The sequence below is a fragment of the Neoarius graeffei genome, chromosome 15, assembly GCF_027579695.1.
Source record: "Neoarius graeffei isolate fNeoGra1 chromosome 15, fNeoGra1.pri, whole genome shotgun sequence".
Taxonomy (NCBI): Eukaryota; Metazoa; Chordata; class Actinopteri; order Siluriformes; family Ariidae; genus Neoarius; species Neoarius graeffei.
This window is the reverse complement of record NC_083583.1, coordinates 42,348,352-42,364,795: the sequence shown is the minus strand read 5'-3', so window position 1 is coordinate 42,364,795 and position 16,444 is coordinate 42,348,352. Positions and strand designations below refer to the sequence as shown.

The window sequence follows — 16,444 nt, the reverse complement described above, 5'->3', positions numbered from 1 at the left end:
TTAAAAAATATATGTGTACCTGTTTATGCTCCATCCATTTGATGCGTGACATGGTATGCTGTCATGTGGAATCCTACGCCACCTTCGTTTTCATCTCATAATACATTCATGTATCTGGCTATTCCAGTGTGGCCGCACCCAGGGAAATGGCCCAATGGACTGATGTTACAACTTTAACATGTTTTTTTAAGCTAAAGTCTGCTTAATTTTTTTTGTCTAGAACATCTTGTATTAATGTTTAATGATGACATTTCATAACCCCGGAATTTCTAAATTTCCTGGTTAATTGCTTTAAAGCCTTCTACTCCTTGTAGAGCCCATTTCTAGACAGGAAAATGTAAACAAAAGCCTGAAACAAAGACATTTATTGCATTAAAATTTTGCACATCTTTGAAAGGATATGATGATTATTTCCACTATGATTATTACTATTTCCACTAGCACTATCTCTGCTTGTATGGCTTTTGTATGTGTGTGCCATAAATATATACATACACACACACTATTTTTTTTTAGATTGTTTTATACTTTTGTGTATTTATGTTTACACTGGGGGTCTGAGAGAAACGATATTTCAATCCCATCTATGTCCTGTACATACAGCAGAATTGACAAAATTAACTTGATTATTACAGATTGAGAAACACTTCTGAACATTACAAACTAGCATTAGACTGCTTTCACACCAGGTTTTTTCCTTTTTTCCATGTAATGCTAGAGGAAATAGATGCAAATTTTCAGAAAAGCAGTGAATGAGGTCAAGCAATCAGGTCACAAAAAAAAAAAAAAAAAATATATATATATATATATATATATATATATATATATATATATATATATATATATATATATATATACACACACACATATACACACACATACACACACAAGTGCATCTCAAAAAATTAGAATATCATGAAAAAGTTCCTTTTTTTCATAATTTAATTCAAAAAGGTAAACTTTCATATATTCTATATTCATTACATGTAAAGTGAAATATTTAAAGCCTTTTTTGTTTTAATTTTGATGATTATGGCTTATCGCTCATGAAAATCAGAAATCCAGTATCTCAAATTATTAGAATATTCCCTAAGATCAATCAAAAAAAAGGATTTACAATACAGAAATGTCCAACTTCTGAAAAGTATATTCATTTATACACTCAATACTTGGTTGGGGCTCCTTTACCATGAATTACTGTATCAATGCGGTGTGGCATGGAGGTGATCAGTCTGTGGCACTGCTGAGGTGTTATTGAAGCCCAGGTCGCTTTGATAGTGGCCTTCAGCGTATCTGTATTTTTGGGTCGGGTGTTTCTCATCTTCCTCTTGACAATACCCCATAGGTTCTCTACGGGGTTCAGGTCAGGCAAGTTGGCTGGCCAATCAAACACAGTAATATCATGGTCAGCAAACCATTTGGTAGTAGTTTTGGCACTGTGGGCAGGTGCTAAGTCCTGCTGGAAAAGGAAATCAGCATCTCCAAAAAGCTCGTCAGCAGATGGAAGCATGAAGTGCTCTAAAATCTCCTGGTAGATGGCTGTGTTGACTTTGGACTTGATAAAATACAGTGGACCAACACCAGCAGATGACATGGCACCCCAAATCATCACAGACTGTGGAAACTTCACACTGGGCTTCAAACACCTTGGATTCTGTACCTCTCCACTCCTCCTCCAGACTCTAGAACCGTGATTTCCAAATTAAATGCAAAATATACTTTCATATGAAAAGAGGACTTTGGACCACTGAGCAACAGTCCTTTTCTTTCTCTCCTTAGCCCAGATAAGACACTTCTGACATTGTCTCTGGCTCAGGAGTAGCTTGATATTAGGAATGCGAAAGTTGTACCCCTTTCCTGAAGATGTCTGTTCGTGATGGGTCTTGATACACTGACACCAGCCTCAGTCCACTCCTTGTGAAGCTCTCCCAAGTTCTTGAATCAATGTTTCTTGACAATCCTCTCAAGACTGCAGCCATCCCTGTTGCTTGTGCACCTTTTCCAGCCACCCTTTTCAGCAATGACCTTTTGTGGCTTACCCTCCTTGTGGAGGGCATCAGTGATCATCTTCTGGACAACAGTCAAGTCAGCAGTCTTCCCCATGATTGTGGTTGTATGTACTGAACTAGACCGAGAGACACCCTGTGTTCATACTGTTTTACTCAAACTCAAAATGAAATATTCTAATATTTTGAGATTTTTTTTATGTTTTTGTACTGTATGCCATACTGATTAAAATTAAAATAGAAAAATGCTTGAAACATTTTAGTTTGTGTAAAGAGTCTATAATATATAAAATTTTCACTTTCTTAAATAACTGATGGAAAATATTGAGCTTTTTCACAATATTCTAATTTTTTGAGATGCAATAATATATTACATATATATGGGCGGCACGGTGGTGTAGTGGTTAGCGCTGTCGCCTCACATCAAGAAGGTCTGGGTTCGAGCCCCGGGTTCGAGCCCCGTGGCCAGCGAGGGCCTTTCTGTGTGGAGTTTGCATGTTCTCCCCGTGTCCGCGTGGGTTTCCTCCGGGTGCTCCGGTTTCCCCCACAGTCCAAAGACATGCAGGTTAGGTTAACTGGTGACTCTAAATTGACCGTAGGTGTGAATGTGAGCGTGAATGGTTGTCTGTGTCTGTGTGTCAGCCCTGTGATGACCTGGCGACTTGTCCAGGGTGTACCCCGCCTTTCGCCCATAGTCAGCTGGGATAGGCCCCAGCTTGCCTGTGACCCTGTAGAACAGGATAAAGCGGCTAGAGATAATGAGAATGAATTATATATTAGTGTGAATTTATTTATTTATAATAGTAATAACAGTTACATTTACAGTGGTGGGCAAAAGTTTACTTACCCCAACAGAATGTTTTGTTTCTTGGCTATTTCTAAGAGAAATTGAATGATAATACACAAAAACCTTTATTTCACTTGTGGTTAATGGTTGGCTGAAGCCATTTATTGTCAAGAAAATGTCAAGAAAATGTTAACTCTTTTTAAACCATTATGACAACAAAAAAACTACACAAATGACCCTGATCAAAAGTTTACATACCCCAATTCTTAATACTGTGTATTTCCCCCTTTAACATCAATAACAGCTTGAAGTCTTTTGTGATGGTTGTCAATGAGTCTCTCTATCTTTTCAGATGGTAAAGCTGCCCATTCTTCTTGGCAAAAAGCCTCCAGTTCCTGTAAAGTCTGGGGCTGTCTTGCATGGACTGCACGTTTGAGGTCTCCCCAGAGTGGCTCAATAATGTTGAGGTCAGGAGACTGAGATGGCCACTCTAAGACCTTCACTTTATGCTGTTGTAGCCACTGACAAGTTGATTTGGCCTTGTGTTTTGGATCATTGTCGTGCTGGAATGTCCAAGTTTGTCCTATGCGCAGCTTCCGGGCTGAGGCGTGTAGATTTTCCTCCAGTATTTTTTGATAAGTGACTGCATTCATCCTGCCATCAACTCTTACCAAATTTCCAGTGCCTTTGTAGTTCACACATCCCCAAAACATCAGAGATCCACCACCATGTTTCACTGTGGGAATGGTGTACTTTTCATCATAGGCCTTGTTGATTCCTCGCCAGATGTAGCATTTAGTGTTGTGCCCAAAAAGTTCAATTTTGGTCTCATCACTCCACACAACTTTTTGCCAGAAGGTTTGGGGTGTGTCTCTGTGCAGTCTGGCATATCGTAGACGGGCTTCTTTGTGGTATTTGCATAGAAGGGGCTTTCTTCTGGCAACTCTCCCATGCAGCCCATTTCTTCTCAAGAGTCTCCTAATTGTACTCTTTGAAACATCCACATCAACTTGTTTCAGAGAATCTCGAAGTTCACCGGATGTTATTTGGGGCTTCTTCTTTACATCACGCACAATTCTTCTAGCAGTGGTGGGTGAAATTTTTCTTGGTCTACCTGAACGGGCTTTGGTGTCTACAGAGCCCCTGACTTTCCACTTCTTGATTATTGTTTGAACAGTGCTGACTGACATTTTTAATTGCTTTGATATTTTCTTATATCCCTTCCCTGATTTATAAAGTTCAACTACCTTTTCACGCAGGTCCTTTGACAATTCCTTTGATTTTCCCATGGCTCAATCTCAAAGATGACGCGCAGCACTGGATGAGGGATAAAAGGTTCTCTCAAAAGTCCAGCAATTTACTGACTTTTATTTTCACCCACTAATTAGAAGAAAACAGATCACAGGTGAAGGTAGTTGCCTTTAATTGCCATTCAGTCCTGTTTATGTCAAATTGTGTACAGGTTTTCAGGCCAATTCACAGGGGTATGTAAACTTTTGATCAGGGTCATTTAGGTAGTTTTTGTTGTTTTCATGGTTTTCAGAGTACACGCAGTAATGAATGCAATAAATAGCTTCAGCCAACCATTAACCACAAGTGAAATAAAGGTTGTGTATTATCATTCAATTTCTCTTAGAAATAGGCAAGAAACGAAACATTCTGTTGGGGTATGTAAACTTTTGCCCACCACTGTATATAAGCGCCTTTCACAAACTCAAGGTTGCTTTATGTAGGAAGAAAAAAAAGGGAAAGAAAAGCAGGCTAAGCAATAAAAGAGGAAGAGAAATATTCATTGAAGAGAACATGGAGAACAAAGAAGTAATAGAAAAAAGTCTTGTTGGAGAGCTTAATGATAAATCTCAGATAATTCAATGTTAATTTATGTTGCAAAGTAACTAAAGATATTTGTGTTAGTTTTGGGGCATTCATTGTTATTCAATGTCACAGATCGGTCAGTCACAGTTTGACCACAGCTGCACACTTCGCATAAGCACTACTCTTAATTTTCTGTCTTTCAGCGGGAAGCTCAGGCAAACCGCCTCCTCTTTGCCATAGATTGACTACATGTTGAGAAATAAACTGAACAACAACAACAATAATAATAATAGCTAATTAGCCTGAACTAGCGAAGACTCAGTGATAGTGTTGTTAGAAGTAACATGTGCATTTCTTTTTTAAACAGAAACAAAATGCAGCACTGTTTCTGTCATTGAAAAAATGCTAATTGAGAAAGCATATTGTATTATTGTATAAATCTATTGAATACGAGTGTGTATAGATTAGGGAGGCTGAATTAGTGTAGAAAATATCCATTCTATCATAGGTCTTATTGTGTAGATTGTAGGTCTTATTTTTATATTGTACTGTAGGTCTTATTATGACAGCAATACATCACCATTTGCCTATAGAGCTTTAATGCTGCGTTTTAATTATTTAAAAAATAATTTCCTTACCTTCAATAGAGCCAGTGCCACATTGAAGATAATGTTCAGGCCCTGCAGGGAGATTCACAAAGAGGTGTAAGGAGCACAAAGCATGCTATCAGAGCACAGACATGAATGTTTATTTCAGCATTTTCTTTTCTTTTTCTTATACTTGAGATTTTTTACACTACAGAATAATATGTGCTATAATAAGAAGGCTATGAATGAGCCTTCATTTATGAGTTAATTTATTTTTTGTTCCTGATATGTGGTTGTTTATTTGCACTTATTGAGCAGAAATAAGCACAGCAACTTAATAAAACAGATGAACCAGAGCTAATTGTATGTGCTGAGGTCAGAAGCATGGATGAGATCGTATATTGGGAAGCGAGGACTTGTTAAATAAAACAGTGCTGACTTCCAGCTGAATTTCTTAACACAATATGCAAATGAAGGTTACTATGTAGAGGAAATCTGCATGCCCAGAAATGGCTCAGCAATATAATGAACGAGAGAGTGACTGTTGAGAAGAGGAGGAGGAGAAGCAAATATCAGATGAAGCCTGAATGATAGACAGGTGAATGTGTGCATGCAGAGTGAAGGATGGACAGAAGCTGAACTGTGGGCGGTGTGAGAGAGAGAGAGAGAGAGAGAGAGAGAGAGAGAGAGAGAGAGAGTGTGTGTGTGTGTGTGTGTGTGTGAGAGAGAGAGTGAGAGTGTGAGAGAGAGAGAGAGAGAGAGAGAGAGAGAGAGAGAGAGAGAGCACGAGCGCGCAGGTGCTATCACAGTAGCAAGGGGAGATACGGTGCTGAACTCAGCTCCACATGGGAACATCCGTCTCAAACATCGCTCAGACAACCCGTTCACATGGCAACACAGAGCTAAAAATATTCCCCCACTCTATTAATAACTTGGATGAGCAACCCGGACAAACCTGACCCTAGATGGCGCCAGGAGGCTAGATAGGAATTGTGGGGAAACAATGTGTGTTTGTGCTTTGCAGGGAATGAGGCAGCTCCATTCCCCCTCACCTCCCTCCACCCACCCCCACACACACTGCACAACAAAAGAGACTGACGTTAAAGTTACCATACCTCATAATAAAACATGAATTTAAGCTCATAGCTGTTTGTTCATCCCTTCTTCTTGAAGGTGGATGGTCTTAAAGGTTCTATATGTTATGTTTAAAAGTGTTTCACATAATTTCAAAACCATTTAACAATTCTAATTAAGCTCTAATACTGCCATGGAGGGTATTTGGCTAGTTTCTTCATCTCAGACTTATTTTTATAGCTTTTCAGCTCAGAAATTAGCTCTGCCCTTAGAAAAGATGACATAAATCTCAATATGTTGTATATGATATAATACAAAAATGATGCAGTTAAAAAAGTAACAGTTCAATATAATTCCCTATGATGATACAATATGGTTCAGCACTGATACGATTCAATTCACGCCTGATCCAATGTGATTCGGTTCAGTTAAAATCAAATTATTACCACAGGAAAATTGTTCAGGACAGAGGACTTTTCATGTTTTGGTTTCTTGGTAACATGAAAAACTGCACGTTTTTCATCTTATTAGATTCAAATAAGAGAAAGAAAAGCAGCTAGTGAAGAAAGGACTGTTAATACCTGCTATAAAGAAAAGTGCTAACAAGAACTAACTTGTTTCATGGACTTTCCACAATATTAAAAGTAATGATAAACTGATAAAAAGTATGCCGTCATTCTTTAATCCCACTACCCCATCTATAGGCAAAAAGAACAACTGTAAAACACTCCTAGAAGTTGTCTATTAATAGGATCAGCCAGGAACAAGAATTTGCTATTATGGGCACAGTCTCAACAAAACTGAGCAGCTGAAGACTGTCCAGTTTGGGTGAGTATGCGCCTATGATAGCCTCAGATTTCTGTTTTCCGGCGACAGTAGTGGAACCCAAAGTGGTTTTCTGCTGTTGTAACCCATGCACTTCATGTTTTGCACATGCTGAGATGCTTTTCTGCTCAGCACAGTTTTTAAAGTGATTATATGAGTTACTATATCCTTCCTGGGAGTTCAAACAAATCTGGTCATTTTTCTCTGATCTCTTGTATCAACAAGGCGTTTCCACCCACAGTACTGGATAAATAAATTTATTAGGGATAAAATTAGCTCATATGTTTAAAGCTAGACGGTCTTTCGATTTCATAAACTTGGTGAAATTTAGTTCCCTCTGAAATTTGGTGAGGGTGATATGTATATTTCTGTAATATCTCCAAAAATAAATAAATTTATTAAAAAACAAACAAACAAAAAAACCCAGGCCATTCTGTGGCTGGGAAGTTATTTAATTTGAGGGGATTCCCTTGCCAATAACGTGCATGAAATCACTCACTTCGCACGGTCAAGCAGACAGAGGAAGTCCTTGTGCACATGCACAGGTTTACTACCTTCTTCCTCTTTTAGGTTTTACGGCAGTTGGCATCCACAGTGTTGCATCACTGCCATCTACAGGTTTACCTTGACCGTGCACTGACAGTTACATCATTCTGTTGCTAAATGAAAAACTGATCACACCGAGGTGCTCGCTGACCGCCGATATTTATTAGTTTGGTCCTGCGTTTCCTTTCCTTTGCAACATAACGTCTTTTCTTCTCGCTTTCTGTTACTGTAGTCAGTCTTCTACATTTCATTTGCACACTCACGTCCTCCATTGTTCTCTCCTGTTTCAAATTTGTATCCCACAATGCCTTACACGAACAGGGAAAGCCCACTACGTGATGCATGACGTAGTAATCTTGAATCGGGTCATGTTGAAGCAGGCAAAAATAGCGGCAAATAATTCATTAATTATTCAGTCAGTCAATCAATCAATCAGTAAATAATAAAATAAAATAGGAAGTCTGTGATTCGAATTCAGTAGTTTTCGGTCCACTAAACAAAAATAATTGGGTAACAGGGAAAATTCTTTATGACCTACACTTGAAAAATCTGAAAGGCAGTCTACCTTTAAAGTACAAGTTCCTATAAAGCTGCTTTATGACAATGTCTGTTGTTAAAAGCGCTACACAAATAAACTTGACTTAACTGTTGATAATGCACTGTTTTTGTTTTTCATACCATTCTGTGTAAGCTCTAGAGACTGTTGCATGTGAAAATCCCAGGAGATCAGCAGTTTCATAATTATTCAAACCAGCCCATCTGATACCAACAACCCTGCAATGATCAAAGTCACAAAGATGACCATTTTTCTTCATTCTGATGTTTGAGGTCAACATTAACTGAAGGTCTTGACCTGTACCTCCATGATTTTATGCATTGCGCTGCTGCTACATGACTGGCTATTAAATAACTGCATGAATGAGCAGGTATACCTAATTAAATTGGAGTGTGTGTGTGTGTATATACACACACCTTTGCAACTCCCTGAAATGGCTCTTTGTGTGTTTTCATTGTGTCTTATTAAAAAGTGGTCCAACAGAAACAGCACTACGTTCTACAATTCAAAACATTTTGCAAGAACAGCTACAATTCCTCGAGCTTCTTGGTCATCAGAAACTCTTATCCTTTGAGAGAATTAATAAACAAAGCCAGACTCTAAGACCAGAGAAAAAGTGGAAAGGTGACTATATTACAAAAGGTAACTTGAGGTAAAGAATAAATGACAGAAGACAGATAAAGGACAAAGAGCGGGATAAATGGGCAGAGAGGCAGAAAAATGAAGACGTGCTCTTAGACACGTCTAACAGATTCTCATCATGAGACTCAATGACTGAGACAGACCAAGGAAATTTTTAATTATTCTGCTGCAGGCTACAACCTCGCTGAATGAACAGCAAAGAAAAGACCAAAAAGCTCTCAAAGGAACATAAAGAGCCAATGCACAGGTTTTGGAGAACATAAACCAATTTTAAAGAAGTCAGAGAAGAGAGACTTTAGTGACTCTCAAAGAGATTTCCGTTTGACAGAGTGAACCAAAACCAGTGCATGACTAGGCAATATTAAATAGAAAATGTATAAAATAATAAATGGTGTTCCTTCACATGTAATTTGTCAGGATAAAAAAAAAAAAAAAGAAGAATGACAAACTAATAAACAGCAGCTCAATGTCTCATGATCGTATTCAATATTCTGGTTCAATTAAAGAAATAGTTTTACGAATTAAATGTATAGTTTTTCTCCACACACCAAATTTATTTGATCTTCCAAGATGTCCACATTTGAAATTTGCTTCCTAAGCTTTTCAACTGAAGCTTTGAGTTTCATATAGATTACAATTATGTGAAGTTTACAGCCATCAGTTTTGCATCATGCCAAGTCACCTCAAATGCCACTGTTTGTCTCAGTAATACAACATGTTTTATAAAACAGTTTGTATACATCAGAAAAACAGTCTGCATTAAAAAATATCTGCAAATTAAACTGGAACTTATCATCCAGAAAATTTCCCTACAACTCCATCCTAAAGGCTTGGGCCACATCGGAGTCTGTTGCTTGTGCAGTGTGATATGAAACTACTGTGGGTTTTAGCTTAGAGATGAAGCTATGCTTGTGATGTCAGAAAACACAGACACACTGGATAACTCAACATGGTTTGAGGTGTGTGTGTGTGTGTGTGTGTTCTGATATAGACACAATGCTAAGCAGATGGCTATAAACTTCCATTATTTGTTAGTCAATTAAGCGTTGTGGCTTCAGTACAAAACTAAACAGGTGCAACGGACACCAAACATGTCTTGGCTGATTTAAATGTCATTTTCACCAAACTATTGCTTTTAAAAATAGAATATATATATAGCAGCATAACTAACTTTTTTCTACACGATGAAATACAGCATTCCTTCATGTATTATTTGCTCACACAACGCTGAAAAATGCACAACTGCTCCTCTATTATCTTCTGCTCCTAAAGTAAATTCCTGATGCTATGTAATGGACATAATTGCTGAAGTCACTGAGTGGTTTGTGTACCTCACACAGCAGCAGATCGGTGATGTGGAAGACCATGCAGAGGGGGAACTTGGCAGTGAAGAGGGTCAGAAACCACTGGGAGGCATACATATGAGCCTCCAGATTAAGATCCTGGAAGTGAGACCACAAATCTGGGAGCTGCTCCTGTACACACAAAATAAAGAAACAGACAAAACAATTAAGAGAAGTCCTATTACTCACACTGTTTGGGAAAAAAAATTTCTTTTTTGGGCTAAGCAGTGTAGCGTCATGCCAATTTTACCTGGAAATTATACTGGAACTTCAAGAATAAGCAAGGCATAAAATAAAAAATAAATAAAACCCTGAATGAATAAGTCTGGTAGTAATAAGTCAAGGCAATAATTAATTGCATAAAGCTGAAGGTGTTTCGTCACTCATCCCACGGGATTCAACTCATCTCTTTAATAAGCTTCTCAAAATGACCTCTTCACACAAGCAGCACACATAAATGAGGCAGCAAAAGAATCTTTTCCCCCTCTCCAGGTCTACATTTGATCAGAGAGAGTGGGGATGTAGCCCAAGCACTAAGAATAGAAACTAGTTTAAAAAAAAAAAAAGGCTGCTAAAGATGGGAATTCTTACAGAGAGCCTACTGCTTGCCCAGCACAACTTCCTACACAGCTCTGTGCATGTATGTGCGCGCGTGTGTGTGTGTATATATATATATATATATATATATATATATATACATACACACTAAGTAACTTTAAAAACGCACATTGATAAAAATTGCTGAATTCGTGCTGAGTTTATCTCAAGAAGAAAAGAAATATATCACAATGGAAAAATAACTTCGTTCTGCCCGAATAAGTTCCAAATCTGTGCTCAAATCAGAATTTAAGGGAGTTGTACTCAATAACGTACAATATGACTCGGGTAGTCAATGACATGGACAGGCTTTAATTTTCAAACAAATTTTGCATACACTGTACACACACAATCTTGCCTATAAATACCCGGGGGAAATGATGGGAAAATTGTCATTATTGAAGATACCACGCCTAAGCCAAAATCAACGTGAACAGGCCATTGGGATGTTGCGTGCCGGAAGTACACAGACAGAGGTCGCCCGGCACTTCGGTGTTCATCATTCGACCATTTCCCGTTTGAGTCAGCGTTACAGACAGACAGGGAGCACCAGGGATCGTCCACGCCCTGGTCAGCCTCGAGTCACGACGCCAGTTCAGGATCAGCACATCAGGCTAGCTCACCTCCGTGACAGATTCCTGACACCCTCAGTCACTGCTGCTGAGACCCCTGGACGACACAGACCCAGAATCTCCAGCATGACGGTCCGAACATGGACCAACTGTCACTTTGAATTTTTTTATTGTGAATTAATTCTTGAGTTTGACAATAAATGTCCTTTATCGATGTTTCAAGATGTGCGTGCATTACATACAATATCATAAATTTCAAATATATGCATGGATCTAAAGTGATATCGTGTTGAATTCCATTGTGCGTTTTTAAAGTTACTTAGTATATATACACACACACACACACACACCGATCAATGTTAACACTCTAGTCTTGGGGGAACTTATCAATACTAACTGCATTGGGCTGAGTGCTCAAAAGAAGTCAGTTTGGGTGATAACTGCATTTCAAATTTCAACACAAAATTAAAACCCATTTTGCAGAGGTGTTGCACTAACAGCTTACAAGACATTGTGCTCTGCAAGTTCATCTTGTAAGATACGTCCTATTTTCACAGTTTACACAGAATGTTACCCTTTTTTTTTTTTGATCATCTGAGTTTTGACAAGAGTACACTCAACATGACACCTTTCCAGTTCCTTAATACTTCCAATTAAACACACACACACACACACACACACACACCCTTATACATTCCTTCCTAATTCAGATCTCACTGTCAGACAAAACATATCCTTTTGAACTTGAGAATATCTGTCAATTCTTCACTATGGCCAAAGGTTTACCTTTAAGTAACCAAACTTCCAAACAAACAAAAAAGTGTTTTCACCTTACACGTTGCAAAGGTTAGAATAAAAATAAGACAAATGAAAATACATCACATTCTCACACCTTTCTATTTTAGCCAGCATTAACCTTTTCAGCTGTTTGTGCTACAGTGGCTCTTCTGTGGGACTGGACCATAAACTAGCCTTTGTGCACCACGCGACTCAATGAGCCTTCAACACCCATGACCTTGTTGCCGATTCACTGGTTGTCCTTCCTTGGACCACTTTTGGTAGGTACTAACCACTGCATACCGGTAACACTCCACAAGATGTGCCATTTTGGAGATGCTCAGACCCAGGCATCTAGCCATCACAATTTGGCCCTCATCAAAGTCGCTCAGATCCTTATGCTTGCACATTTTTCCTGCTTCCAACACATCAACTTCAAGAACTAACTGTTCTCTTGCTGCCTAATATATCCCACCCCTTATTCACGTCACCTGTCAGTGGTCATAATGGCTTCACTGTCTTTTTTTTTTTCCAGACAGACATGAGACAATGAGGGGAGACATGGAACAAAAATATAATACCTAGGCCTACATGTTTAATTTTATCATCAAAACTTGTAACATATGAACACACAATGCTGGTACAGTGAGAGATAAATGTCAGTTTACCCAAAACCTGATGAGACAAAACAGTTCCATTCTCAAGAAGGAATGAAATAAACTTAATCCTCATGCAGGTACACGCCCACATTTTAATAAAAACTGTTAAACAATTTTATATTTGTAAACCGGGGGGGGGGCTGAACTGCCCCAACTCTCCCCTCCTGGTCATTTTGAAAAAAATCCTTAAATGTTTAAACCTGGATTTAAGTTTAATAAATAATACTATATATGGTAACTGTAGATCACATACTTTAATTTCTAACAAATCCCAAATTCACCAGCGTACATTACACCACAGAATGGAGTTGGAAGCGAAGTAGAAAATAAATACTTTTATCAAACAAAACATGGAACTGCACAGATCTCACTGCAGTGTCCAGCTTTGTGGCTCCAAAGGAAGTAGGTTACTCTAAGAGGCAACATCTAACTTCTGATGTAATCTAAAACCTGATTGGTTGAAATTCATTTATGGGAATACAATCTGTCCCAAGTCTCCCCACACTCCCCTAACGTTTCCCACGTATAGTGCCTCAAACTTGAAAAGGATGCTGAAACCTCAAAAGGAGCTTTCAAGTGAATCTCCCACCAGCATGAGACTAGAATAGGGCATTCCCAGAAAACATGGAAGTGACTGGCTTCATTTAATCCACATAATCATCATCCTCCCATGCCAATTCCTTCATTTCATTTTTTGTAGGGGCATGGTTTAAAAAAAAAAAAAAACTTGCAAGATTTTTCCAACTAAATTCTCACTAGTTAGTTGTACATGTTGATGGCCATTGTAATTTACATAATCTTTCCTATTCTTCTCCAACTTGCACTCCTTCTCCCAAATATACAGTGTATAGTTGAGTCTGTCCTGATGAAAATGGTTGTACATTCTGGAGATAATCTTACTACATATCAAAGAATTTCCTGCTTGTAGAAACACTTCTATAATACCCGTTTCTCCCACCTCCAATGCTCCACCTAAGTTTTGATTGAAGTAGGGTCAGACCTGTTACCCAATTTGGTTTTTAATTCCACAGCCCCCCTCCAGTTTCATTTTATGAATATAATTCAACTATTCAAATATTAGGCTCATTATGTAAATGTGTATAGTGAGACTTTGGCTGTTTGTTGGATCAATCCAACAAGCGGTTTATTCCTGAGCTTTCCACTCATTTTTATGAAAACTTTCATTAAATTCAAGTTGACATTATTTATAGGCCAACTGCATTTGAGTTTCAGGCACTTTCAATTCAAGTGGCTAGTCAAAAAATCAAGTTAGTGTGAATTTAATATTTGGTATGTAATGTCTATTTCTGACTTAACAGGTTTGGTTTTTTTTGCATTGCCTTTAATCTGCCACTGATCATTTCAATATTTCATATTTTGATTATTCAGTTTTCCTTAACATTTTCATTAATGAAATCATTCAGTCACTCATTTATGTTACACTGGCATTTACTAAAAACCATGAGTGTGCAACTAGTCAATCAACAAAATAAAATTAATAAGCATACCTTCCAGTTTGTGTATATATAAGAGCATTATCCACATCAGATTCAGGTTGAATCACATGATAAAGTCTATTTGATTACAACGTTTTAAGCACAAGTCAATAGCACATTTTTACTGACTGAAGGGAACATTTTGATTGTATTAACCTGTATCAGGCGCTCCAACTGGTAGAACTTGCAGTGTAGATCCTCAAAATTGTTCCTGTAGAGATCCCTGAGTTTGTAGTCATACATTATCTTCACCAGCACACAGAAAGCCTGCTCCTCTGGCATCTACAAACACAGAGAAACATTAGAAATTCAGTTACAGGTTAGCAGAACAATGCAGCACACCAAATTCCAGCTCAAGAGGATTTTTGGCTCCTGAAAAACAGCTGACTTAAGCTAACTTCACCCAATTTCAATGCCCATGCCAACTGACAACACTCCAACCATGCCCCAACCGTCGGTGTATGGACCCATAATTAAGCCAGTTAGCTAGTTATTTAATGCATGTTTAACCAACCTAAAGTTTATAAAATGAACAAAGTATACAAGGTGGCTGTATTAGAACCACAAACAATGTGCTGCATTTCAAGACCTCTTCTGAACTGTACATGCTCTGGAGATAAAACCCACTAATGAATGTGTGAATAAACAGCAGTATTTGAGCTGGATTAGCTTGACCTGAGGAACTTGAGTAATGTAATTTTAGGGGATTTGGCTAACTGATTTGGACAGGATAAAGTGTCTGTGCAACTTGGCCAAATGACCAAAAACAAATTACACAACAGGTGTGACGATAAAAACAACACAGCATGTACATTACTGTGAGGCTGATACAAACAGGACTGCTTACTAGGAAGCTGTGCGTTTGGTAATTTTTCTTGTAAAATCTTAGGTCATTGCCAATTTGTATCAAATATAGAATGACAGATGATGCTAGTAACTGCTTAAACTGCAGCTCGACTCCAGCTAAAACTAATCCAGGGCTTTAGTGTGATAAAGTGCTTGGGAAATTGATGACCCCTTCGTATAAAGATAAGCTGTTCACAGTTGAAGGGAATTCTTCCTGAAAGCCTGGATAACAACAATCCAAACACAATAACAAGAGAACCTCCATCACATGTAAAATACATAGCAGTTAGCTAAATAGATGCTGAAAGACAAAATCTCCAGCAAGTCAATACTGTTTTAACACAAACATACAAATGGTTTAGAAGAGAAAATTCAAATCCTGAAAAATCAGTTACTGCAACAAGACCAAAGTTGAGAGGGAGGTTCAAAGATAAAAGCGAGAGGTTAGGTGGAGAGCCTGAGATGGGATGAGTGAGATAACAGAAACAACATGAGCTGGAAGAAGGAGAAAGACATGCTGAGAATGTGACCAAGAGTCAATGAATGAGAGTCAGTGAGAGACTGGGAGCAAGACAGAGAAGGCGAGAGAGATTGGTGTTACATAAAGGGCTTGTGGTAGATGAGAGGGAGAAAATTGAGAAATTGAGGACAAGATCCTTAGTGAGCCAGGGGCTTTGACAGAGATTGCCAAGCAACTGTATGTGAAAGATTTAACGTGTGAAAGCAGAGACAGTCTGAAAAATCGAGTGAGATGTCTCATACTGTGTCATAATGTGGTTAAAGTGAAATGCTTTGCTGTAGAAAGTGTTTGCCTAGTGCCGAGTTACAGACCATGTGTGTGGCTGTATTTGAGGAAGAGAGGTTAAGGTGGGTATTAAATCACAGAGACAGTGTGCGTGCGTGTGTGGACTGAATGGGCTCCTGCAGGTAGACAGCCTAAGACATGAATATTCCTGTCAGCTCCCAGGCTTCCTGGGTCAGAAATCCTCCATACATAAACACACTTCCAGTTTAAGGGAGAGCTTCTGTAGAAATGTTTCAGGTATTAACTGCACAGTCTTAAACATACAGTTTGTAATGTTTAAAAGTTAGAATGTTGAAAGAGTACACATTAAAAAAAACCTCAAACTTTCATTTCAGATTTCTATTTAAAATTTTCTGACCTAGAAAATCAGCCATAACAGAGCTGCTCAATTTTCTGTAAAAGACAACTCGTGAGGCCCACATACCTTTGACAGAGAAATTGCAAAAAAGTTAGGTTTGTCATTGTTTTTATTGCGATTCCATCTCAGTTAAAATACAGCTGAAAAATAAAA

At 38.3% G+C, this 16,444-nt stretch overlaps 1 protein-coding gene across 8 annotated transcripts in view; it reads right to left on the bottom strand.

Annotated features, from left to right (window-relative positions):
• rabgap1l (RAB GTPase activating protein 1-like) overlaps nucleotides 1-16,444 on the bottom strand; it is a 219,520-nt gene that overhangs the window by 41,079 nt on the left and 161,997 nt on the right. For all 8 annotated transcript variants that reach the window (XR_009656688.1, XM_060941348.1, XM_060941347.1 and 5 more), the window contains 3 exons: nucleotides 14,439-14,564; nucleotides 10,170-10,313; nucleotides 5,247-5,288 (listed from right to left, as the gene is read on the bottom strand). Coding sequence is in view for 7 of the 8 variants with exons in the window: in XM_060941348.1 (XP_060797331.1) it covers nucleotides 5,247-5,288; nucleotides 10,170-10,313; nucleotides 14,439-14,564 (312 nt within the window). In the remaining variant the exon portion in view is untranslated. The remainder of the gene's footprint in view (nucleotides 1-5,246; nucleotides 5,289-10,169; nucleotides 10,314-14,438; nucleotides 14,565-16,444) is intronic.